Source organism: Lacerta agilis, chromosome 15, assembly GCF_009819535.1.
Source record: "Lacerta agilis isolate rLacAgi1 chromosome 15, rLacAgi1.pri, whole genome shotgun sequence".
Lineage (NCBI taxonomy): Eukaryota > Metazoa > Chordata > Lepidosauria > Squamata > Lacertidae > Lacerta > Lacerta agilis.
The window spans coordinates 1,758,215-1,782,498 of record NC_046326.1 but is presented as its reverse complement, the minus strand read 5'-3'; the positions used below and the strand labels follow the sequence as shown (position 1 = coordinate 1,782,498).

At 47.5% G+C, this 24,284-nt stretch overlaps 1 protein-coding gene and 1 pseudogene across 2 annotated transcripts in view; both read right to left on the bottom strand.

Annotated features, from left to right (window-relative positions):
• PDLIM2 (PDZ and LIM domain 2) overlaps nt 1-23,127 on the bottom strand; it is a 61,285-nt gene extending 38,158 nt beyond the window's left edge. The window contains exons 1-2 of one of the 2 annotated variants that reach the window (XM_033171971.1): nt 23,080-23,127; nt 4,803-4,923 (exon numbers count right to left, since the gene is read on the bottom strand). In XM_033171971.1, the coding sequence (XP_033027862.1) occupies nt 4,803-4,895 (93 nt within the window). In that variant the 5' untranslated portion in view covers nt 4,896-4,923; nt 23,080-23,127. Of the gene's footprint in view, nt 1-4,802; nt 4,924-8,418; nt 8,538-23,079 lie in introns of those variants that run through there. The other variant, XM_033171972.1, reaches the window with a different exon arrangement.
• On the bottom strand, nt 13,360-14,147 carry LOC117060275 (annotated as a pseudogene).
• Nucleotides 23,128-24,284: the final 1,157 nt, after the last annotated feature.

The following is a 24,284-nucleotide window of genomic DNA, read 5'->3' as shown; positions in this document are numbered from 1 at the left end:
ATTAAGAGTCTCTGCACCCGCCCATCTTAAAGATTAAAAGTGGATTTGCAATGTGTTGTGCTTAATAGAAAAAAGTTAATTAAACCTGACTGAAAACATTCCAGAAGAGTAACAGAGTTAAATCTACTGTAGCAAAAACATCAAAAGATTCCTGTTGCACCATGAAGGCTAATAAGTGTATTGTGACATGGCCTTTTGAAATGTATGGCTCTGCTACACCATGCGCATTTGACAATTTGGGGAAAGAAACTGAGTCACTGTGCATTTATGCTATAACATCTTATTATGGACTAAGCAAGTTACTGCCATGAAGACCACAAAGAGCAAAATACAAAATTGGCAAAACAACCAGTATTTTTTTAACAAGGCCCACTGCTTTTGGGGGAAGTGCCAATTTCTAAATTCATCCAGAGAGCTCTCTCCATAATGCCGGTCACTTTGTAAAATGCCTTTCTTATTATTTTTAAAGCACTTTCACCCTACTTTAAATCACTCCATTACATGGCACAGCAAAATCCATGTTCCAAAAATGTGTGCCTACCAGGGGAGGGGGAGGGGGAAGGAAAGGTTGTTCATGCAATGAGGTTGATTGTTGAATTACAACATCCTTTCAATCTTAAACTTACATTATTGGAGTGTGATGGATAATTCTAAAAACAAAGAAGTGTCACGCTCCTTATATAAAAGCGTTTGACAGCCATGAAGAATTGGATATCCAATAAATAGCATGTGCTGATGGTCTTTCTCGTGCTGGGCTATAGATTGGTTTTGCAACATTTGAAAATTGCAGAAATGGGGGTGCTTAAAGAAAGTATATAATTAAAAGAAGGAAGGAGATCACACAAAAGTTTTGAGCAATGTCGGAGTTGCTCTTTATCAATTGCTGTACTGGAAACAATGATATAATCTGAATGTAACTCAAATTACAAGGAGATTCCAACTAAACATTAGGGAGAACTTTCTGATGGTAAGAGCTGTTCAAAAATGGAACTGGCTACCTCATGAAGGTGGTGGACTCTCCTTCCTTGGAGGTCGGATGGCCATCTGTCAGGGATGCTTGAGCTGTGATTCCTGCATTGCAGGAGGTTGGACTAGATGGCCTTGGGGTTCCTCCCAACTCCACAGTTCCATGATTCTGTAAGTGTCTTATTTTAACCATCTTTGTACTCCAGTGATAGCTTCTGTTAAAGAGTCCCTTAAACACTGCAGTTTATTACAATAATTTATAGCATACTGTTCCATTTCAAAATAGCGCTCAGGGCAGCTACATAAATACACGTACTGAATGTTTCTTTTGTCCTGTATTTTGGAATCTGGATGTTAACAATGCATTGTTGTGACGTGTGATGCTGTTGAAATACTAAGAAAGAGACCAAAACAACAACAACACCCTTATCCCTTACAACATCTGTGACTCTTATTTTAGTTTTGTTTTTGCAGTAAAACAGTTACCACTCTCTGGCCACCATCAGCAGTCAAGTGTCTGACAACAGGTTTGCTCACCTTATGACTTTCTCCTCTCAGAAAGCTGGCAATTGATATTTTGTTTATAACTGAGTGAATGAATAAGGCTGTTGCCAAGGCAAAGGTGTTCACCTGGTAACCCGAGGGAGCAGGAGGAGATCTCTCTCCAGAATTAACACTGGGCTGCTCTGTTTCTTAACAAGGAACCCAAGACGCCAGACTGCAATTCTGGAACAAGTCAGTCTTAACTCACTTCAGACTCCAATTCATTTACAAATGCAATGTCCACAGGCACCAGCGAACAGGAGGTGAGGAAAGACTTGCTAATGAAAATGTGTGGCCCTTGACTCACCTTGCTCAAGTTCTCCCAGATAAATCATCATGAAAGGCTATAAGCAAAAGCGAGGTTCTCTTTATGCACACCTGGTGGGCGGAATACAGAATTCCCTGTTCACACAATGACCACCCAAGGGGTGAGGCTGAATCACTCAAGAACCTTCTTGGCAATGCCAACAGGCGGTTGTTGATTTAGGATAATAGCAACCTCTGAAACCATCTCAGGCAGCCCAGATCACATAAACAAGTCCCTCTAACATCTCCAATAGAAAAGCAAAAGCCTGTGTTGGGGTAGCCTGGCTCCAGATGACTGCCCCCAATGATTAACCCACACAACCATTGCAGCAAGTCTAATGATAGCCTACATTTCTTCCACAGAACACAAGGCAGCATATAGGGTCCTTCTTAGATTCAGATTCAGCCTTTACAGAGGGCAGTCATCTAAGTGAAGGAGCCCACGGAAAGGCCACCCAGTCCAAGTCCAATTTAAAGATAAAGAACCCAAGGGAGGAGGAGCCCACCAAGAGTCAGCACCTGGACAGGAGACGGAGCACCCACACAGGTCGCCGGGTCACAGTTTCCCCCACTATGGGGAACGGCTTTGCATTTTTAAAGTTCAATTATGGCAATTATTTCTACACCTGCATCTTCACATGTAAATCAGCATGTGCACATTTTATCCAGATTTATGTCGCATTTTGGTCTTTTTTTATTATGTATCTCCTGTCTTTTGGGCAAGTGGCCACCTTACTCGCCAAGGCTGCTGCCTCATGTGCCTTTAACAGATTCTGGCAATGTTAACTTTTTTATTTTAAGAAATTTACACTTCCATAGCAATGCTTTGGAAGAGATTCCACTCTGATTTCAATCTGCCCAGCAACGGGGCAAACAGCATGGGCAGAACACCTTCTGCTTCCTTTTGTGCCAGCTGGGGGGGGGGGGAGCAGGGATATTTCCTTGCCCAGCACTGGAGAGGGGAGTAAGGAAGAAGTATATTAGACCCCTGCTGCTTACAGTCTCAATGTGCAGCACAATAGACTTGCAGTCTGTTCCCAGGGAGTTGGTTCCTTGAAGAAATTACGGTAAACAGGATCTGTTCTCCTCATTATAAACTGAAGGGTCACACTTGGCTCAGTGCCCAGCCCAGAAAAGGGGGCAGCTTCCTTTTAGAGCTTCTGCCCCAAGCAGCACATTAAAAAAAAATATGCTCAGCATTCCAGGATGTCCTGCAAAACCCCAAAGACATTCAATGCAGGAACAGCCAGGCCAACCAATCTCTTCACTCCCACTTTTCCACAGGAAATTCCACTCAGAGCACCCAGCAAGTTGTTCAGCAAAACAGAGCCTATTTAGTTTGAGGCAATGGTAAAGGTAAAGGTAAGGGACGCCTGGACAGTTAAGTCCAGTCAAAGGCGACTATGGGGTGCAGCACTCACCTCGCTTTTCAGGCTGAGGGGGCCAGCGTTTGTCAACAGACAGCTTTCTGGGTCCTGTGGCCAGCATGACTAACCTGCTTTTGGCGCAACAGAACACAGTGGTGGAAGCCAGAGTGCACGGAAATGCTGTTTACCTTCCCGCTGCAGCGGTACCTATTTATCTACTCATGCTTGTGTGCTTTTGAACTGCTAGGTTGGCAGGAACTGGGACAGAGCAACAGGAGCTCACCCTGTCACACGGATTCAAACCTTTTTTGTTTGTGCCTCCTTGTCCAAGTGCCTGCTGAAGCTTCCAGCTACAATATAGTCAAGTGCGCCTCACCTGGTGGCACTGTGTGTGCTAAAATGCAGGTGGCCCACAGCTTATGTCTCGTCCACATCAGAGTTTTGTGACTGTCTTCATGTCACATACAGCACACCTGCTCATCTTCCTCTCTTGGTGAGATTTAGCAGCCCATTCCAGTTAGCATCCCATCTCTATAATTCTGGCTCAAAGTTTTTGAGTGCTCATACTTGTGCAGCCAAGGCGGCACCACTGTGCACTATAGACTTGGGAGAACACTCAGTGCCCACAGAATTCTGAACAACTATTGAAAGGGGAAAACTGAAGACCAGGTGGGAGGGCAGAGGAACAGAGTGGCTGGAAATGGAAGACTGAGGAAGAGACAAGCTCAGTGAAAACAGAAGTCTTTCAGAGTTTGGTTGGGTCCTTTCCTGTCTCACACTCAGAAGCTATTTTTAAATGTCCCTAGGGATGGAACTGGGGACTGGCAATGGAAATCAATCAAGAAATACAAGATTTAAAAATAAGTGGTTTCTCTCAATTTCTCTCTTTTTTAAAAAAAACAACAACACTTTTTTTTTAAACCTTAAATTCAGCTCTCCACATTTCTGCAGCAATCTGCACATTAAAAAAACCCAATAAAATTAATCAACATATTAATGTGAATTTATCCTAATAAACACATTTTTGTATACCCAATTTTCCAAAACAGTTTCCCCTGATGTAATGTGTGTACATTTTCGTACATGTTGTTTGGCCGGAGATGTACAAAACCTGGGAGGATGCTTATGTTTTGTGGATTGTGAAACAATGCAAACTGAATCCAATTTCTCCCCAAGCACCCCACCCTCACCAAAACACTTCAGTGAGGACTGAACATACGCAGCAGGCATACAATGCTGGCTAACTGAGGGAGGGCAATGAAGCAGAAAACTAGAGAAGACGGAAAATGGAATGGAATGACTGGAACCCTGATTGGGATTTTCCATATGGCAACCTTTTCCCTCCTTGATTGAAGGTGCCAAGTAAGCAACAGCAGACAATCTGACCTTGTGGGAGTTAAATTTCATTGCTATACACCCTTTACGTTTCCTTGCTGTGTGTGGCTCTCTTGCTGCCTGACTTTCCAGAGTACAAGACAGTAATAAGAAGCAGCAGGTCATTTTCCACACAAAACTGTCCACCCCATCAGCAACTTCCATCATGTGGCCCACAGGCCGTAAGGTGAACTCTGCTGCACTATATGGGCAGCTGGTGGGAGAGACAGGAGGCAGGGTACCTACCTTAGATACTATGATGGGCTTCCTGAAGTCCCTTCCCCCTGTGATGCGGAAGCCCCATGGAGCTGGACCCATAAGATTCACATTCACTGCCATGGCAGTTCCACCAGCAGACCTTGTGGGCCTGAAAAGCAAAGGATAAGAATTCTGTGAAGAGAGGGTGATGGGAATGTTGACGGATAATAGGAATGAATGGCTGTGTGTTACAGGAGGGAGAAGATGAGGAAGTGCTCTTGGCCCAGGAAGCATAGGAAGCTGCCTTATGCCGCGGAGTCTAGTGCAGTATTACCCATAGCAACTGGCAGCAGCTCTTTCAGGCAAGGGTTCCTTCTTCCACCCCTTCCTGGAGATGCTGGGGACTGGACCTGCGATGCTCTACATGCTAAGCAGATGCTCTGCTGCCTCTGAGGCATGATTCCTCCCCAGTTACCAGGACAACTCTATTCAATCATTTATTTATTAGTTGATTATGTAAAGCTTTCTTTCTTTCTACTCTGCTCTTTAGCTCTGAGGCTCTCAGAGCAGCATATGAAGACCAGAAGTAAGACATTTTCTGTCCTCAGGCTTACAGTCTAAAAGACATCACACCTAAGAAGAAAGATGCAGAGGGAGGATGAAGAAAGCAACCACAGGCACCAGTTACAATGACCAGTAAGTGACCAGCTGGGGTGCAAGCAGGTCAGGAGGTCTGGTGGAATGGCTGCTGCAAGTTGACAGCTGAGAGAGGGTCAAAGGTGAATAATAATAATAATAATAATAATAATAATAATAATAATAATAATAATAATAATAATAAATTATTTATACCGCGCCCATCTGGCTGGGCCTCTCCAGCCACTCTGGGTGGCTTCCAACACAATATTAAAATACAATAATTCACCAGACATTAAAAGCTTCCCTATACAAAATAGCCCTTGAGTTCCTTCTTCCCCCCTGCTCTGTAGCTATTGCTAGGCAGCTACTGGAGTGAACCAAAAGGCATCTGGTTCATGTACGCAACGTGGCTTTTTTTTAAGGCTGGGGAGCCACCAATATCAGGCACAGCAACTTCTTGGAAACCTAAAGGTTGTTCTGCTAATGGCAGGTGATGCAGCAGTGACTCCCAGCTCATGCAAGCAAAACCTCCATGAGTGAAACTAGCCAGTGGGCAGTGTCAGAAGTGCCCCTAAATTTGCAAGCAGGGTGACAATGCTAACAACCAGCAGAAAGAGCCTTCTCAAAAGAAATATAACAAATATTAGAGAGAGTCCAATCCAAAACCTGGCAATCCAAAGGCCTATATCGCCTAATAGACTTTTATAAAAATAACAAACCTCTGACAACACAAGAAATACAGGACAAATTAGAAGACACCCAAATGCCCTGGTTAACACAACACCAATTACATGCCCTCCTAAACAATCTAACAGTAAAATCAGCAGCAACTCGACCCCTGACAACCTTTGAAAACCTCATCCTAATGACAAAGGGACACGGCAGAGGGCTGGTATCAGCAATATACTACTCAAAAATCCCACGAGCTCCCTAGACACAATCAAAAAACAATGGGAGGATGACATAGGATATGAAATCAACCCCACCCAATGGACCGGAATGTGGTCTAACCCCCCCTTTAAATCCATATCAACAAAAAGAGAACTCGCCCTAAAACTGACCTACAGATGGTATCTAACGCCAAGAAAATTAGTGCTAATATGCCCAGGAACCTCATCAAAATGCTGGAGAGGGTGCACCTCACAGGCACATACTTCCACATGTGGTGGGAGTGCCCCAAAATCCAAACATTCTGGACAACACGAGAAATATGCAAAATAACCAAGCAAGTCTTAGAAACCATCCCAGAACTGATCTTACTAAACATCTTCCAAGACAATAATGCCCACTTACAACACAAAGAACTCATAATCCATCTACTCTCAGCAGCCAGAAACATCATAACCAGACACTGGAAAGACCTGACAGGAGCAAACATGGACCAATGGTACCAAGTAGTATGGGAAACAGCCCTACTAGAAAAACTAACCAGTAAGCTGAAACTGACATGGAGACAAACAGAAGAAGGCACCTTCACCCCGGTATGGTTCCCCTTCATCACACACACAGCCCAACAAGACAATGACAAAAATCTACCGACGGCATACAAATCAATATGGCTAACCTGACCCAAAACACCCACCAACCCCACTCACACAGGAAACCAAAGATCACCACAGCCAACCACAAATGAACAATCACACCCAATGCCAACCCCAACCTCTCTCACTGCCGGAGGAGCACAAGCGAACAGCAGAGAACCTACACAAACAACGCTGACACCAAACCCTACTCATATTAAGTAAAACAGAAATATCGTCACCCCACCCCACCTATCTCCCCATCCCACCCACCTCTCTCCCCCTTTTCTTCCTATTGTCTCAACAACAAAAACTGATTCGTAAAAATGTTATATGGAAAAATACGAGAGAGACATTGCACTACCTTGTAAATCAAGAAAATCTTTAATAAAAAAATATTTTTGAAAAAACATCAAACATTAAAAACAAAAAAACAAAAAAAATTAGAGAGAGAGGAAAATCTAAGTTCCCTTTTGAGAAATTTCAGCTTGGCTACTATCAAGTTAAACTGCACAGGCACCACCCCCACCCCCATATGCTCGATTGACTTGTGTGTGACCACTTGCATGCACAGCACTGGCAAACAAACAAACAAACAAACAAATTCATACCAGGAAATGGCAGGAGAGAGCTAGAGAGTCCTTGTGGTTTGTGAGGAAACCCTCCCCAGAGCCCAAAGAGGACATCAGTGAGGACGGAGGAAGCCCCAAAGAGACACAAGGTCTAGCAGGGCTTTGTTAAGGCTGCTCAGCCTCCCTGCCTAGCAGCTGATGCATGCAGTAGTGCAGCAGCAGCAGCAGACACCTTTCCGCATGTCCTCCAGCCTCCAGGTGGCCCCAGAGCTTCGACTCTAGTTAAAGAAAAAGTTGTGTGGAGAGAGAGTGGGGGAGCAGGAAAAAACAGGCGTTTAGAAGCTTTTTAGACGGCGCTCCCCCACTTACACAATTTTCATTTATGCATGTGGGGGCCCAGAATGTAACACCCCAAGTAAGTGGGAGAGGATGCCTGCATATTGTTGGTGGTGGTACAGGTAGATGACGGAAGCAATGGGCCTTCTCATTGGAGGAGGAGAAGCCTGGAGGAGTAGGAGGCTAGCCCACTGCTGCTGTCATTTACATTTGAATAATAAAATTTCATCCACAGTTGTTCCCTAAGTTCTCCACTCTGTTCATGGGGGCTGAAATTACACATAGGAAGGGGATTTCACTGAATATTCTCCAGGGCACTAGTGCAATTCTCCAACAGTTCAGCTGGAATCTTCCCCCCAAAATAAAAATTATTCTACCTCAGATATTATTTTCTGAGATTTTTTTTATATATAAAATGGCTTCTCCAACACCTTGCAATTTCCCTCACAGAGAAACACTGTCCATAATGTCAACTCAAGGACCCTAGAAGTGGGCTTCCCAATTTTTTTTTGTCAGGGCTGGAACCCCCAAACCACAAAATTCTCCAAGCAATTGCAGCCCCGGCTCTGTTCAGGAGACCTCAAATCCTGGACCTACCTCTACAACCCCCAAACTTAGGTGCAGCAATTCTCTCCAAAGATTCAGCACACCCCAAAGCCCTGTTCCTCTCCTGCACAGTCACTCTCCAGAAGAGGAACTTGAAGACTGAAAAACAGTTGGTTCCTTCCTAGACCACATGATGTGACTGACATTTGCCTTCCTGTCACAGATCTCACTTCCGCCCCCGCCCCCCTTAGCCTTCAGGTTCCTCCTTGCCAACCGCAAGTGCCTGACAAGGAAAGGAGCTCTAAGCAGAGAAGGGCGCAGAGCCACTTGCAGATCTAACCATGTCAGACACCTGGAGGAGCAGTAACAGCAGCTGCTGTGATGCTCTCCAAGTGATAATAAAAGTTCTAAATCCAACTTTTCTTTTGCTCTGTCCCTCACAGTCAGGTTGATGGCTTATTGCCTGTGCTTTGCTTGGGCATGTTTTCTCCTAACCTGGAATCCCAACTGCAACAAAGAGAACAATGGTGACCCTAGATTTTTATGACAAAGAATGTGACAGCAAATCCGACTAGAAAGGGCTAACCTGGAATGGCTATTAATTAAAAGAATTACGATCATAACTGCTAAATATGTAATAACAGTAGCATATTCCCAGCAGCACACATCTAGGCTGAGTAAGTGGAGCCCAATAAAATATGGTGTTGCATGCCTTCATTTTCACTGCTAGATTTCTCTAGAGCAGTCTTCCCCAACCTGATGCCCTCCAGATGTTTTGGGCTACACTTACTTTGAACTCCTGCCAGCGCAGCTGTATGATGCTTGGCCTGCTGGGAAGACGGCCATGCCAGATGGAGCAAGCAAGAGCCTGTTCTCACATGCAAGCGACCACTTACGATCAAATGATGAGCATGCATGTTATGCTCTGTAGACTAATGAAATAAATGCTCTTCTGATATTTAGGTTATCCAGATTGGTTCACACAATGTGATCCAGTCCCATGAGGCCCTCTGGCCCTGCTTCTGCTCCCCACATAGCCTAAGGTCCACACCTGACGTCATGCAGAGCTCCAACTTTGGCAATGTGCCCTCTGGTGGGTTTACCCTGCAAGAGCATCAACACTGCAATTCCACTCCCATGTCTGTTTTTGACAGAATTCTCTGACATTCCCACAATTCCCAAATGCTAATCTCCTCTTCCTGAAGCCACAGAGAGGAAAACATCCTACTGCAACGTGGTTTTCCTTCCTTAACAAGGAAGCGGCAGCAGGAGCCCTGAAACTTCCATGCCACTTCCAATTTGGCCACAAGTCTTCCATGTGAAGTAGTTGCCTTTAGGTCATGGCTGGGGCAGGTTATGACATTCCAGCGGGAAACAAACGATAAAATGGGAATGAAATGTGTCAGTAAGCAACGAGGGAGGCACAGATGTTTAGCAGCTGCTGGTCTAGCTAGTACCGTACTTTGCATGCAGCAAGTCCCAGGTTCAATCCCCAGCACTCCTGTTTGAAATCTGGGAGAGCCGCTGCCAGTCAGTGTAGACAATACTGAGCCCAATGGGCCAATGGATCTGTATCAGTTTATAGCAGCTACATGTGTTCCTAAAATAAAGGCAAGGTCTGGATGCTTGCTTGCCACCTCCTGTATTTTGTGTATCTCCAGACTTGTTTCTCACAGGGAAACTGACCCTGGGAAATTCTGTCCCCGGAAGTTCCTACCAGAGAAAGGGGCACAAGAAAGGGGCACAAAACATCTGGGGAGACCAAGTCGTAATTGGACTGGATGAGAGGCAACAAACTGAAGCTCAGTCCAGAGAAGACTGAGTCGCTATTAGTGGGCAATTCCCTAGATCAGATGGATAGGGGGTTACATCCCCTCTGAAGGAGTCAGTACTCAGTACGCAACTTGGGGATCCTTCTGGATCCCTTGCTGTCGCTTGATGCTCAGCTGGCCTCAGTGACACAGAGGGCCTTCCATCAGTTTTGGCTGGTGGCCCAGCTGTGCTCCTATCTGGACAGGGATAACCTAACTTCTGTCGTTTGTGCTCTGGTAACCTATAGGTTAAATTACTGCAATGCATTATACGTAGCGCTGCCTCTGAAGATGGCTCAGTAATTCCAGCTGCTTCAGAATTCAGTGGCAAGTTTGCTCACTGGGGCAAGATGCTTTGAGCATATCACTCCAATCCTGGCCAATCTGCACTGGCGGCCAATTAGTTTCTGGTTCCAACTCAAGTGCTGGTTCTGACCTATAAAGCTTTAAATAGCTCAAGACCATAATACCTCAAGGACCGCTTCTCCTCACATAAACAAACTTCGATGCTGATATCATCCTCTGAGGCCCTTTGTGTGCCTCCTCCACGAGATGTCTGGAGGGTGGTAACACGAGAACAGGGCTTTTCTGTGGTGGCTCCCTGTTTGTGGAATGCTCTCCCCAAGCAGGCTCACCGGGTCCCATCATTACATATCTTTAGGCACCAGGTACAAATTTCCCTCTATAACTAGGCCTTTGGCCTTTAACTATCTGTGGCCATTTAGAAGTGGGCAGGATGTTTTTTAATGTATTTCTTTTTCCTCTTTGTTTTAATGTATCTATGGAGGGCAGTTGTTGGTTGGTTGTAAGTTGTTTTGGGTTGCCAGAGGCAAGATCAAGCAACCAACAAATCTAACAAACAAACAAACAATTTGAGTGGGGCAAAAGCAAGTTGAGGACAGCTGCATGGCACGCTGCAGCCAGGTGTAGGGACAGTTATAAGGCAATGCATCTGCCACAGGTACAGGAAAGTGGGGCCTTAAAATGTGCACCCTTAAATGTTTGCATCCCTGTGGCAAGGACACCTGATCAAGCTGTACCTTTCCAACACACATACACTGGAGCCAAAACATGGATATCTGCCCACTAGCAAATGCTCCTCCAGATATATTAGCATTGCTTGCAACATTTACTGCATTTATCCATCCTGTAACATACATATTTCTCTCTCTCTCCTCTTTCCACTGGCCTCTTTGTCTTTCTTTAAAAGACAGCCAGCCAGATTGTGACCTGCTGCTTGAAGGTTTATGGACTTCCAGGGATGAGAAGTCCATGATCACTGCAGATGGTGACAGCAGAAATTAAAAGACACCTGCTTCTTGGGAGAAAAGCGATGACAAACCTAGACAGCATCTCAAAAGGCAGACACACTACCTTGTCAACAAAGGTCCATATAGTTAAAGCTATGGTTTTCCCAGTAGTGGTGTATGGAAGTGAGAGCTGGATCATCAAGAAGGCTGATCACCAAAGAATTGATGCTTTTGAATTATGGTGCTGGAGGAGACTCTTGAGAGTCCCATGGACTGCAAGAAGATCAAACCGATCCATTCTGAAGGAAATCAGCCCTGAGTGCTCACTGGAAGGACAGATCCTGAAGCTGAGGCTCCAATACTTTGGCCACCTCATGAGAAGAGAAGACTGCCTGGAAAAGACTCTGATGCTGGGAAAGATGGAGGGCACAAGGAGAAGGGGACGACAGAAGATGAGATGGTTGGGGAGTGTTCTTGAACATGAGTTTGACCAAACTGCAGGAGGCAGTGGAAGACTGGAGTGCCTGGCATGCGGACATGAGTAAATGACTAAACAACAACAACAAGGGATGGAGAAGCAGCAATGGCAGTGTGTGTGTGTGTGTTTGTGTGTGTGTGTGTGTGTGTGTGTGAGAGAGAGAGAGAGAGAGAGAGAGAGAGAGAGAGAGAGCTAGAATGAGGCAGAACATGGGCATAACTGCCACCACTACAGAGCAACAATTTAGAGAGATAGCAGGAGGTCACTTTGCCTTGAGGAGCAAGAAGAGGGCTCATTACAGGGTGGGAGCGGCTCCTAGATCTAGGAGAGGAAGGGAGGTCCCCAGAAACGCAAGCAATTGTCAGTGCCAGATATTTGGTGCCATAAGCCACACCTTACTGCTTCCTTCTCATTAGGAAGCAGGAGGTGGGGGGGGGAGCAGTGCTGGCCCAGGGGGCTTTGGTGGGGGAGGCAGAAGACAAGCAAATGCACCCGGAGAACCAGGCGGGAAGTTCACAGCCACAAGGCCTGATTCATGCATTTTGCGGCTGAGGCTGGGAAGTTTGCAGCGAAGCACCAGCTCCCAGGAGAGGCTGCTGGGCTGACACCTCACTGAGCATGCTGCTGGCTGTTTATGCAGTGGGGGCAGGGGCGGTGGGGGGGGGGGAGAGAGACAGACCTAGCTGGCAACGGCCCAGGGGCTAACACCACAATGAACCAAGTCTCCACAAGGGATGGGTGAATCAATCAGTTGCTGTCTCTGTCAATTTCTCATTTTTTCAATCGTAAGTGTAGTTCTCTGCATTTCTGCATCATTTGTTTTTTAAGTCCTCATCAGCCTTTTACTGTGAATACATTTTTTTGTATTCACATTTTTTGTATTCACATTTTTGTATGCAATTTTGCATAATTTATACACTTTGGCAAATAACATTTCCCCTAATGTAATGAATTTCTGCATTACATCATCAATGTAATGTTACTTTCATCAATGCATGCATTTTAATGCACACTTTACCTTAGCATACACAACATTACGTGTTTGGAAAATGGCATTGCAAGATTCAGAGAAGGGTGACTTGCCTTTTGGTTCATGTATTGTTTCAGAAGGTGCAAATTATGTAGATTCACAGTTAAACACAAATGGAATCAAATTTCTCCCCCATATCCTAATCTCTACGTAGTGTCTGAGGTGGTGGTGGGAGCCAGGGAGTTTATTTTGTATCTGGGGGTGGCATTTGTTCCTTGCATAGTTCAGGAACAACCACCCTACTGCACTCATATCTGCTCAGGGACACTTAAAAACCAAAGACGGGAGCCCAGCAAATGGGAGGGTGGCCATTTATACATCACAAAAGAAAGACATCACAGGGGAAAAACCATAAGTGGGCATGCCCTAGTTTATCTGCACTGAATGCAAACACAACTCAGCACACAGGGAAGAGGCTGTGACTTAAGCAGGCCTGTCACAGTCTACTTGTTGGTGGAAACCTCTGTAGGGAAGGCCTCTCAGTCTCACCACTCCATCGTTTGTCACAGATGTTGAACTGGAGTGCAAGCTCTTCATGATGGCATCAACATCCTCATTATGTATTTCAAAAACTTCCACATAACGCTGACCCAGATATCTTCTGTGCTTGTCCAAGGCATTTTGCACATCCTGTTCTGACTCCAGTTCAACCAAAGCATCTCCTCTGTGTTTGCCATCTCAGTTTAAGAGGAAGTGGATGCCATTCACACCATTTCGAATCTTGCTGCCTGAAAAAAAGTTGAGAACATCTTCCTCGGTGCAGGAGTAAAGCAGACCCTGGGCCCGAATAAGATACACATCATCTTCCTCGCCACATGACTTAGTTGGACTTAGTCATACTCTGAGAGAGGCAGATATTCATCATGAAATGGAGGGCTGTGCTCCTGGCTGTAGCATCTCCCCGCGAGGGCCGGAGGCAGCAGTCAGCTCCTCAGGGCGCCGAAGCCGGGCAGAGGCCTGGCGGAGCCGGCGAACCCGCGGCTCTGTGTGGCTGCCCCGAGCAAGAACAGGAGGCAGCGGCCGGAGAGGCCGAGGGAACCAGTGGAGGAGGAGGAGGCGGCGGCTGAGGAGGAGACTGAGGCGGTGTGGCGCAGCGGCAGGCAGGCCGCGCCGGTCTGGCGGCAACTGCTGCAGCTACAGCCGCAGCCCCGGAGCAGCGCGCCCAGCACCCAGCGCGTCCCGGCCATGGGAGGAGGCAGAAGCCCCGTCGTCGTGGTGGTGGTCTCCGCGGCTGCTGCTGTCGCCGCCGCTATGAAAGCCTGAGGCACATGTGCGGAGGCGGCGGCAGGCGGCCTGCAGCGGAGCCACCAATGCTATGTCTGTTGTATTATATTTTAATCAAATGTTGTAACAACTGCCCAGGGAACCTTCAGGTTGAAGGGCAGATTACACACAAAAATAAAATAAATAACGTGCAGGCACCACTTTAAATGTTTTCAGGTGTGTAATGCCTGAAGGATGAGTGGAAGGTCAAGACAGATGGCTCAACCAGAACTCACCTTGCCAGATGAAGAACCTGTTGTAGCTCCGTGTGTGTGTGTGTGTGTGTGTGACTATATTGCTAACAAGAGTGAGATCCTGCTAGCACATGATGCCTCTGCTCAAAGATCTGCACTGGCTGCTGATTTGCTACCAGACAAAATTCAAGGTCTCACTATCAGTATATAAAGCCCTTAACAGCTTGGGACCTTGCCCGCTACAAACCCATTCAACCACTTTGATCTGCAGAATGTGCACTTTTACAAGCGCAACATGATATTTGTTCTGCATGTCTGTCTTGTTTTGTGGCAGGTACCTGTGCTTTGGAACTCGCTGCCTATAAACACGAGGCAGAAACTCTCCTTGTACTGCTTCAGAAAACTGCTTTTTAAAAAAACATTCAGCATGCCTATCCAGACATAAAATTAGTTTTGAATAATTGTTTTAAAGATTTGCTGGTTTTATTTGTATATTATTAATTGCTTTATGCACACTACTTGGGGGTTTGTTTGTTTTTAATCAAGCAGCTTATAAATTCTTCAAAACAAAAATTAGAAATGCGTCCATCTTAATAGGCTTCCTCAACCGGTCAAGGCGGTTGAAGCCCTAAAGATAACATTGAAAGCAGTGGCGGCCGGGGGGGGGGGGCATTGTCAGCCTGAAGGCTGCATTTCTTCATAGGCTATCTCCCTGGGACCACATGCCAGAGGTGGGTGGGGCAACAGATGTGACTCCCATCTTGATGTCTTTTCAGTTACACAAAGGTCAACAGCTTCTGCTCATACACCTCTCCATTCAGGCAAGCAAGAGCCATTATTACAGCTCCATGACATATCCCAGCCAGGCAAAAGAGCTGGAGAAGAAGGGAGCAAGGCCAGGGAGCTGAATGATCTGAAGGAGGCCTGCAGGCCAGACAGAGGCGGGAGGGCCTCTCGCTGCACATTGAAAACATTTGGAAGCCCCATATCCCACACGTCCCCAGAACACGTAGGTCCCTCAGGTAGGACCCTCTTTAGCGGTGGCTGAAAAACTGGTAACAGCTCTGTAGCTCAGCCTGGGAGCCTGAACTATCCTGCCAAGATCAACTGACAGCAAGTGTGGTGGAGTGGTTAGAGCATCGGACTAGGACCTGGGAGGCCAGGGTTTGAATCCTCACTCAGCCATGAAGCTCCCTGGGCCAGTCAATATATCTTAGCCTAACCTACCTCACAGGGTTGCTGTGAGGATCAAATACAGAAGAAGGGGCAACACCAGATTTAGAGTGGTGCAGGCAGTTCCCCTGCACAGGGTGCCAAGCCAAGAGGGTGAAATAATAATAATAATAATAATAATAATAATAATTCTGCAACCTAAATTTATATTTTACTCAAAGTTAGGGGGTGCCAAATCCTTGCTCAGGGTGCCATATTACCAAAGTCCGCCCCTGGTAATACGTGGGGAGGCCCATGAATGACATTTTGAGCCCTTTGGAGGAACAGAGGGACATAGATGTAGTAAATGAATCAGACCAGGGTGTTCATACCAAGAACAAACTTAGTTGGTCTCTAAGGTGCTACTGGAAGGAATTTTTTATTTTGTTCAGACCAGGGTGGGAAATTGTGAGATATCAGAGAAAGGGAGAACATTGTGTTAGGAAGAAGGACTGGGAGATTCTGGCACATTCTTTGCTTTAAAAAAAAACAAAAACCCCAATACAATGGTACCTCTGGTTATATACTTAATTCGTTCTGGAGGTCCGTTCTTAACCTGAAACTGTTCTTAACCTGAAGCACCACTTTAGCTAATGGGACCTCCTGCTGCTGCTGCGCCGCCAGAGCACGATTTCTGTTCTTATTCTGAAGCAAAGTTCTTAACCTGAAGCGTTATTTCTGGGTTAGTGGAGTCTGTAACCTGAAGTGTCTGTAACCCGAGGTACTACTGTACTAAGGTGGAGGAGCGGGAGACAGACAGGCACTTCCTCAGAAGAAAGAACCACACAATTTCCTCAATTGCCTTTTTAGAGCTAGCAGGGCAGAGGAGAGAGACGAAACAAGCCTTAGTCGCTTTGCCAGTCATTGGCTCTGGCTTCACCAACTGCTGGTCTCTCTGCCTTCTGGCTGACCAGTCCCAATGAACGTAAGCCATCACTGCTGAGATTTAAGGACAAAGCAGCATCTGATGTCACCTGCAGGCAGCCTTGTTATTGAGCATTTATTCTGATTTGTTTGCACAAAGGTTGTAGGGAGGATATATGGCATTGTCACTCTGATTTCTTGGTGGGGAGGTTACATGGGGTTGGGTGTGAAGCAACTGTTATCTCTCACTTTCCAGGGCATTTCCTCATCACTTTCCTTACCACAGAAAGTCTGGGGTTTGGGGGGGGGGGTTTGTTGCACAAGAGCACCGTATCCATTACTACAATTGCACAACTTGGAATTTGCCACTATGTGCCCTAAGTCACCATGCACTGAGGAAAAGATTCATTCATAAATGTGAGCACCACAAGTAGAGGGTACCCTAAAAACAGTTGTAGCTTGGTTGGTTTAAACAGTAGATTAGACAAAATTCATGGAGGATAAGGCTATGGTCATGTTCTTCCTCCACTGCCAGAGGTGGGATGCCTCCGAATACCAGTTCACGGGAGTTGTGTTCAGGTCCTGCTTGCTTTCTTCCCACAGGCATCTTGTTGGTCACAGTGAGAACAGGATGCTGGACTAGATGGACCACTGGCCAGATCTTGCAGACTCTTCTTATAGTCTTAAAAACTATCTCTCGCCCTTTTACTTAGTGTGAGAGGGAAGCATGCAGGCCATGTTATTTCCCAGTTGCTCACTAACAGTGCGGTCAAATTCCCCTTCCTTGTGTACATCTAATGCATGGAGAGGACAGTGTGACTGAGCTCTGCCCCCACTGTTGGCCACAAATCCCAGTGTCTGCACATTAAGTGCAATCCTTTAAAGTAGGGACAGGAAATTGATGGCCCTCCAGACGTCCTTGGACTCCAACTTCCACCAGCCCCTCGCATGGCCAGCTATCAGAGGTGAAGGGAGTTCCAATGCAACAACATCTAGGAACATAGGAAGCTGCTTTCTAGGGAGTCAGAGCACTGGTCCATCCACCTCAGTTGTGGCTACACTGACTGGCAGCAGCTTTCCAGGTGTAGGGAACCCTCTGAGTCCTACCTGGAAATACTGGAGGACTGGGCCTGGGACCTTCTGCATGCAAAGCAGAATGCTCTACCACGGAGCTACAGTTCTTCCCAAAGAAGTGGTGTGGAGCAGCCATGTAGCCTGCCAGGTCAGTTCCCCACCGCTGCTTGAAAGGGGAGACTTAGTGTGAACAGCCATAGGCTCTGCACCCATTCAGGAACTCTGGCCACATAGGTTTTGTGACTGGGCGGAGAGCCTGCAGGATACTTTGTCTATAACATGCTGACATCAGGATATGGAATGCTATCGACTAGATCACAGAAGAACCCTAGATAGATTTCTTCTAAGTTACGTTAAGTTAAGGAAAACTCTGTTCCTATGGCTATACTCATTCGTGAGAAAGTCTTTGGGAGAAAACACAGAGGAAAATTCCATAGCTGCTGCCTTGTGGGAAATCATGCAAGAGAAGAAAAGGCTAAGGATCCAGAGTGGAGTCCCAAAGAAAGACAGTTGGATGGCACCTTGTACGCCTCCTTCCAGCAACTCCTGCAGCCAAGCTGATGCCAAACGTCTTGCTCTGCTTTCCTTTGGACCCCATCAGTGAGGCCGAGAGGAGTCTTGTTGTCTGGGCAGCCCAGGACCTCCAGACACGCTGCCCAGGCTTGCGCCCCAGAGAAGCCACTTGGATGCTGCTAGTGCAGCAAAACAATGTGGGACGAGGCAAGCGGCAGCAGCAGTTGTGAGTCGCTGGTCTCTGCAGCCACAGCAGGTGCTGGGATTCTCTAGCAGCTTGACTTCACCCCTAGAGGCACACTCCATTGTCGAGACAGATGGATGCAAACAACAACTCATCTTTTTATTGCGATTTAAGTTTTCCTTGGCCTTTTGAAGTGGCTAAAACAAAAGAAGCTGAACTGAACCTTGTTAGCCATTAGATTTAACAGTGATAAAAAGAGCCCAGATGAAAGAACAACGGTGATCAGATGGCAGGTGGAGTTTTATTTGTGAGAGATTTGCTCCTACCTTGTAATACTGGCTATTTTAAGGCATGTCTAGACAGCAGCAACAGCCTCCAATTGAGCCTGAGTGTCCCAAGGAAAGGCAGAACTTTCCCTCTGACACCCCTCAGCTCACTTGAGAGAATCAGCAGAGTCACACCAGCCTCTGTTCGCCCACAAAGCTTCTCAGTCCACCGTGAAATCCTGAACTCCGCTCAACGGCAAAGTGAGGAAATGCTAACACAACACTCCTGATGCCCCACATTAATGAAGGCTGGATAGGACCAAACTTTGGGCCAGATCTACCTTGGTAATAAACCGAGAAATAGCAATGGATACCGTGAGCAAACAGCTAACACCTCATCTGGAAGGAAGCAAGGAAGAATTGGGTTCACAGCAGCCCAGCCACAAACCTTGGCTTCATGTGTAACTGAGGCAGAATTAGGAGTTTGCTGCTTTCCCTGTTGGACTGGATCAAATATTGGGGCGGATCAGCACTTGGCAGCTGATCCAAGTAAAAGCTCCCCCCCCCCCTTGTCTGGAGCGCAGCCTCCTCCAAAACACACACTGGGGGTGGGGGGAGCAGATACTGAATAGGGGAGGCCTGAGGGCATGCATATTCTCTGAACTAAGAGTTGCATCCAGCTCAGTTCTTCTAAGCATAGCAGACCCACCAAAATAAAGAAACCTGTTAATGCTACACTGGACACAACCCTAAGTGCCCATGTTCCTTCAGTGCAAGGATTCCCACACGCGCAACATAGAATCATAGAGTCTTATCGTTGAAAGGTGCCCAAGGGTCATCTAGTCCAACTTTCCTTCCAGGCATAGGCAAACTTGGCCCTCCAGATGTTTTGGGACTACAACTCCCATGATCCCTAGCTAACAGACCAGTGGTCAGGGATGATGGGAATTGTAGTCCCAAAACATCTGGAGGGCCGAGTTTGCCTATGCCTGTTCTAGAGATTCCCCCAACCCTTTGAGTTGATTTGGGGAGGATGCAGGACAAGGAGCAGGGATGAAGTTCTGTCATGAAAGCAGAAATCCTTGTGCTGATGGAACGCACAATTTGAATACTGTCCTGAGTCATGTCCATTAAGTTTGGTAAGTCTACTTTGAGTAGGACTAGCATCAACTACAACCCTAAATATTACATTATGTATGAAATACAAATTCTGTGTCTTGAAAAGATGGATTCTGAAAAGTGTACCAATCATGCCAAATACTAGCAAATTAACTTTGCTTATTCTTCATAATTAATTCTGCTTTCAATAAATACGGGGTGAGAAATTTTGCAGTGCTTTGAAGCTTTGCAACTTCTGAGAAGCTGGCGTGATGATGTTTGTCATGCATCTTCTGTAACTATCAAGTTTACCTTTGCAGCCTGAAGGACTTAAGTGCTACCTCCAGGAAGTATATCACTTCCTAGCAGCAAAATGAAGCCTCCCTGTGGAGGGGCACTATATCACTGGGACAGCATACCAAAGATGGAGGCAAACTTGCAAGCTTCTCAGAAGCATCTAAATAGTTGCTACTATAATCAAAATGGAATCAGTTTGGAAAGACAAGTCAACTCCATATGCCAAACTTGTGGGAAAGAAATGAAAGCGACCAAGCATTCCAACGAGGCCCTCCCATTAGGAAACACAACAGGTTCTGAAACAGACAATAGCATTAGCTGGATGTGTGAAAATGTGATCAATACAAGAGAATTGGAAAAGTCCTGGGGCAAAACCCCAATGAGAAGAGGAAACAGGAGGCTCCTCTGAAGTCTTCTCACCCACCCAAGAATAGTCCCTGCCACACCCCTGCTGATGTTCACAGAGCTCAGTCAAGTCACTCCTCGGCTCCTGTCATTACCACACAGCCATAAAGAGCTGTGTGAGCTGGCCAAGTCTGTGGCACACGCAACACACAGATCAGAGACTGAAAATGTGGGGTGCGGGGAACATGCTTGAATGCTAAAATGAGAGATGCTCAGGTTCACGTGCATCCAGGTGGCGCACATTCTGCCGCAGAAATATTTTTCACTGAGAGAGATGTTGCTCTCCATCTCACTCTCTCCTAATCCTACCTAGATCCCAGAGCCATCCAATGAATCTGAATGTTTGAAGGTTCCAGGCAGATTAAAGAAGTTCCTCACACATAGCTAAACTACAGAATCTGCTCCAACAATAAGTAGCAGTGACCACCAGCTTACATGGCTTTACAAGAGAACAGGATGAATTCCTGAAGGAAAAGGCCATCAATGGCTATTAGTGCCCAGCCATGATGACTATCTCCAGGATCTAAGGCAGGGGTTCCTCAAACTTTTTAAACAGGGGGCCAGTTCAGTGTCCCTCAGACACTGTTGGGGGCCGGACTACAGTTTGAAAAAAATATGAACGAATTACTATGCACACTGCACATATTTTTATTTGTGGTGCACAAAAAACAGGAAAAACAATACAATATTTAAAATGAAGAATGATTTTAATCAACATAAACTTAAAAGTATTTCAGTGGGAAGTATGGGCCTGCTTTTGGCTAAGGAGATTAGCTTTTGGCTAATATCTCCTCCCACCTGCTCTGCCAGGTGACGGAATGAGCTCCTCAGCCCTGAAACGGCCACTTCCCTGTCCTACCTTGGAGTGTAATGGCTGAAAGGGGAAAGCGGGGGGCAACTAACCTCCCCCCCCCTGCGGCTGCCTCACCCGAGTCGCTCGCCTCATGCAGCGCAGCCAAAGGAACTCTCAGCCACGGACCAGAGAGAGAGAGAAAGAAAAAGCACCGAACCATCTGCTGCTCAGGATCGCATCATCCCTCCTCTTGCATGCACACCGCCCCCCTCCCTGCAACCAACCAACCACTCGTGGTATCAACGGACGCCGGATGCAGAGGTTGCGCTCGTGCACGGGAAGCCATACTTCCTTTTTCCATAGACCTGTTAGACAGCGGCGGGTTCTGCAATTGCCGGCCGGGCTGGGTTCAGGACCCTGAGGGGCCAGATCTGGCCTGCGGACCGCAGTTTGAGGACCCCGATCTAAGGCTGGCATCACAAGCAGGGAGAGTGCTGCTGTTATGTAACTATTGAATGGAGAGAAAGACACTCTGCACATGCTCAAGAGCACACGGTTCTTTATTATATTACCTGGCAATGAGAACCAATTCCAGGGCAAACCTTTCACAGGATGGACTGAATCAGCAAGCCTACCAGAGACAGACCTCCGTTCAGAGACAACATTGAAACAAGGCGACCACATTCCAAAAGACTAGAACAGGCATAGGCAAACTCTGCGCTCCAGATGTTTTGGGACTACAACTCCCACCATCCCTAGCTAACAGGACCAGTGGTCAGGGATGATGGGAGCCGTAGTCCCAAAACATCTGGAGGGCTGAGTTTGCCTATGCCTGAACTAGACTCTTACTGGGCGCAGGGGGGGTCGGGGAAAGACTCAGGGAGGGCACCTTAAATCTAACAAAATTTATTGAGGCATAAGCTTTCCTGCACCCGATGATGTCAGTTTGTCCTCCGCTAGCATTCAAGATCCGGCAGAACTTCTCTTCCGTAGCCACACACAACAGGGAGGGATTGTGCTGGGAACAGTGGGAAGGACTCAAGGGTGCTCTCTCTGACCCCATCCCAGACAAGTGAGGGCTCTCTCAAACCAGAGCCATATCAAAGAGCTTCTCTCTGCAGGCAGGTTCCCCATGTGCCACGTCAGTCAGGATAGCCATGGCCCTGCAGATGCGCTGGAATGCTACTCCCATAATCTCAACCACTAGGCATGCTGGCCAGGGCAGATGGGGTCCAACAACAGCTGGAGAGCCACAGGTTCCCCATCCCTGATTTGAGGAGAGCTTCCTGAAGTTCTGTTGATCTCCATGTGATGGATATACCCTGAGCCAAAAAACAGGCACACCTGCTGGCCTCTCCCTTCCTCAGTGGCCTCCCCTGTGGCAAATTTCAGACTAGAAGCTCCAAAGCACAAGAGCCCGTCCTCTTGAATTCTGTGAAGTGCCTTGGCACCCTTTCCAGGAGGAGAGGAGTACAGAATGACAGGCGGAGTTGGGAGGAAGAAGAAGCAGATGCCTCTCTCCTTAAAGGGTAGCCCATCAGCCGCTAGACTCGTATAGCGTCGCAGATGCCCCTGAAACGCCAGAATGCGAGTCTCGTTCGAAATTCTAAGCAGCCACCGGCTAGGGATCTGTTTACTCTTATTTACAGACCTCCTTTAAGCTACAGCTTACGGTGCGTGCAAAACCTTCAAGAGGCAAGGAGTTCCAAAGAACCCGGGGGACGGGGGAAAGGGACGCAGGCACCTCGTGCACTATATTTGTTCTTCCCTCCTCGGCAGAGAACGCCAAACCCCCACAGCCCCGAAACGCTGCTTGTCCCGAGTCTCGCCCGAGACAGCCACGCACATCCCGCGTAAGTCAGATGAGCTGCACGGGGAGGCGGGCGATCCGAAGCAGAGGATCTTCGCGCTGAGCTCCTGCGCCAGCTTCACCTGTCGTCGGGCTGCCACCCCTCCCGCCCTAAGCAAGCGGACACTCACCGCAAGACGTGGCTCGTGGGGCCCCGAAGGCGCCGGAGGAAGAGGCCGGGCGGCGGCGGCGGCGGCGGAGGCAGCGGGAGAGCAGCGCAGCGCAGCGCCGGGCGGGCGGGCGGAGGAGGCTGCCCCTGGGCGCCCCGAGCTGCTCTGGTCGCTCGCCGCCACCTCCTTCCCTCCCTCCCTCGCTCCCTCCCTCCCGCGAAGGGGCGGACGCGCCTCCTTCGTGGTCCGGTGGCGCCGGCGAGTTTGGCGAAGGGAGCGGAGGCGAGCGCCTCCTTCAGGCTCCGCCGGAGAAGCCGGCTGTTGCCCTGGGGCTTGGTTCTCGCTCCGCCCGGCCGTGTGCCGAGAAGAGACCGGGGGAGAGGCGACCACCCTGCGCTCCCTGGCCTCTTGCGGGTGGGCTCTTTCTTCACTGGAGACCGAAAAAGCATTGGTTTAATGCCCCAGATGTTGTTGGACTACAACTCCCATCATCTCTGACCACTGGTCCTGCTAGCTAGGAATGATGGAAGTTGTAGTCCAACAACATTTGGGGACCAGAGGCTTAGAAAGGCTGTATTACACATATGGCCCCCGTCCCTATTTCTTACGCACAACAACCCTGCCAGGGAGGTTAGGCTGAAAAGTATTCCTCCAGGGAACGCTGTGGCTGAGGGAGGATTAAAACCTGGCTCTCCCCAACTTCAGTCCAGCATTTTTTTAACCACTGCACCACCTGGCTCTCAACATGCTGCTTGATCAAAATCTAGGGCTGACTAGTCCATCATCTCGCTTCCAGCAATAGGTGCTTCGGATAAACCCAAAAGCAGGGATGTGCAATCTGTGGCTTTCCAGATGTTGCTGGACTTCAATGCGCATTTCCCTTGACCACAAGCTCTGCTGGCCGGGGAAGATGGGAGTTAGACCAACAACATCTGGAAGCACAGAGGTTCTCCATTCTGGGGTGGGGGGAGAGACAAAAGCCTTCCTAGTTTGCACCTGGTCTCTGGGAACACCCTGGGCAAAGAAGCTAAGGCTGCAACTGTGAACATTTTCTTTGTAAAACCGCATTGAGTTTTCTTACAATAAAGCGGTGTATACATTTCATGCAATCAACCCCATAACATCTATGGGAGTAAGCTTCCTTGAGTACTGTGGGGCTCACTTCTGAAGACATTCACACATCTAGGACTGGGCTGCGTTGCCAGCAGTGGCACCATCAGTGTAGG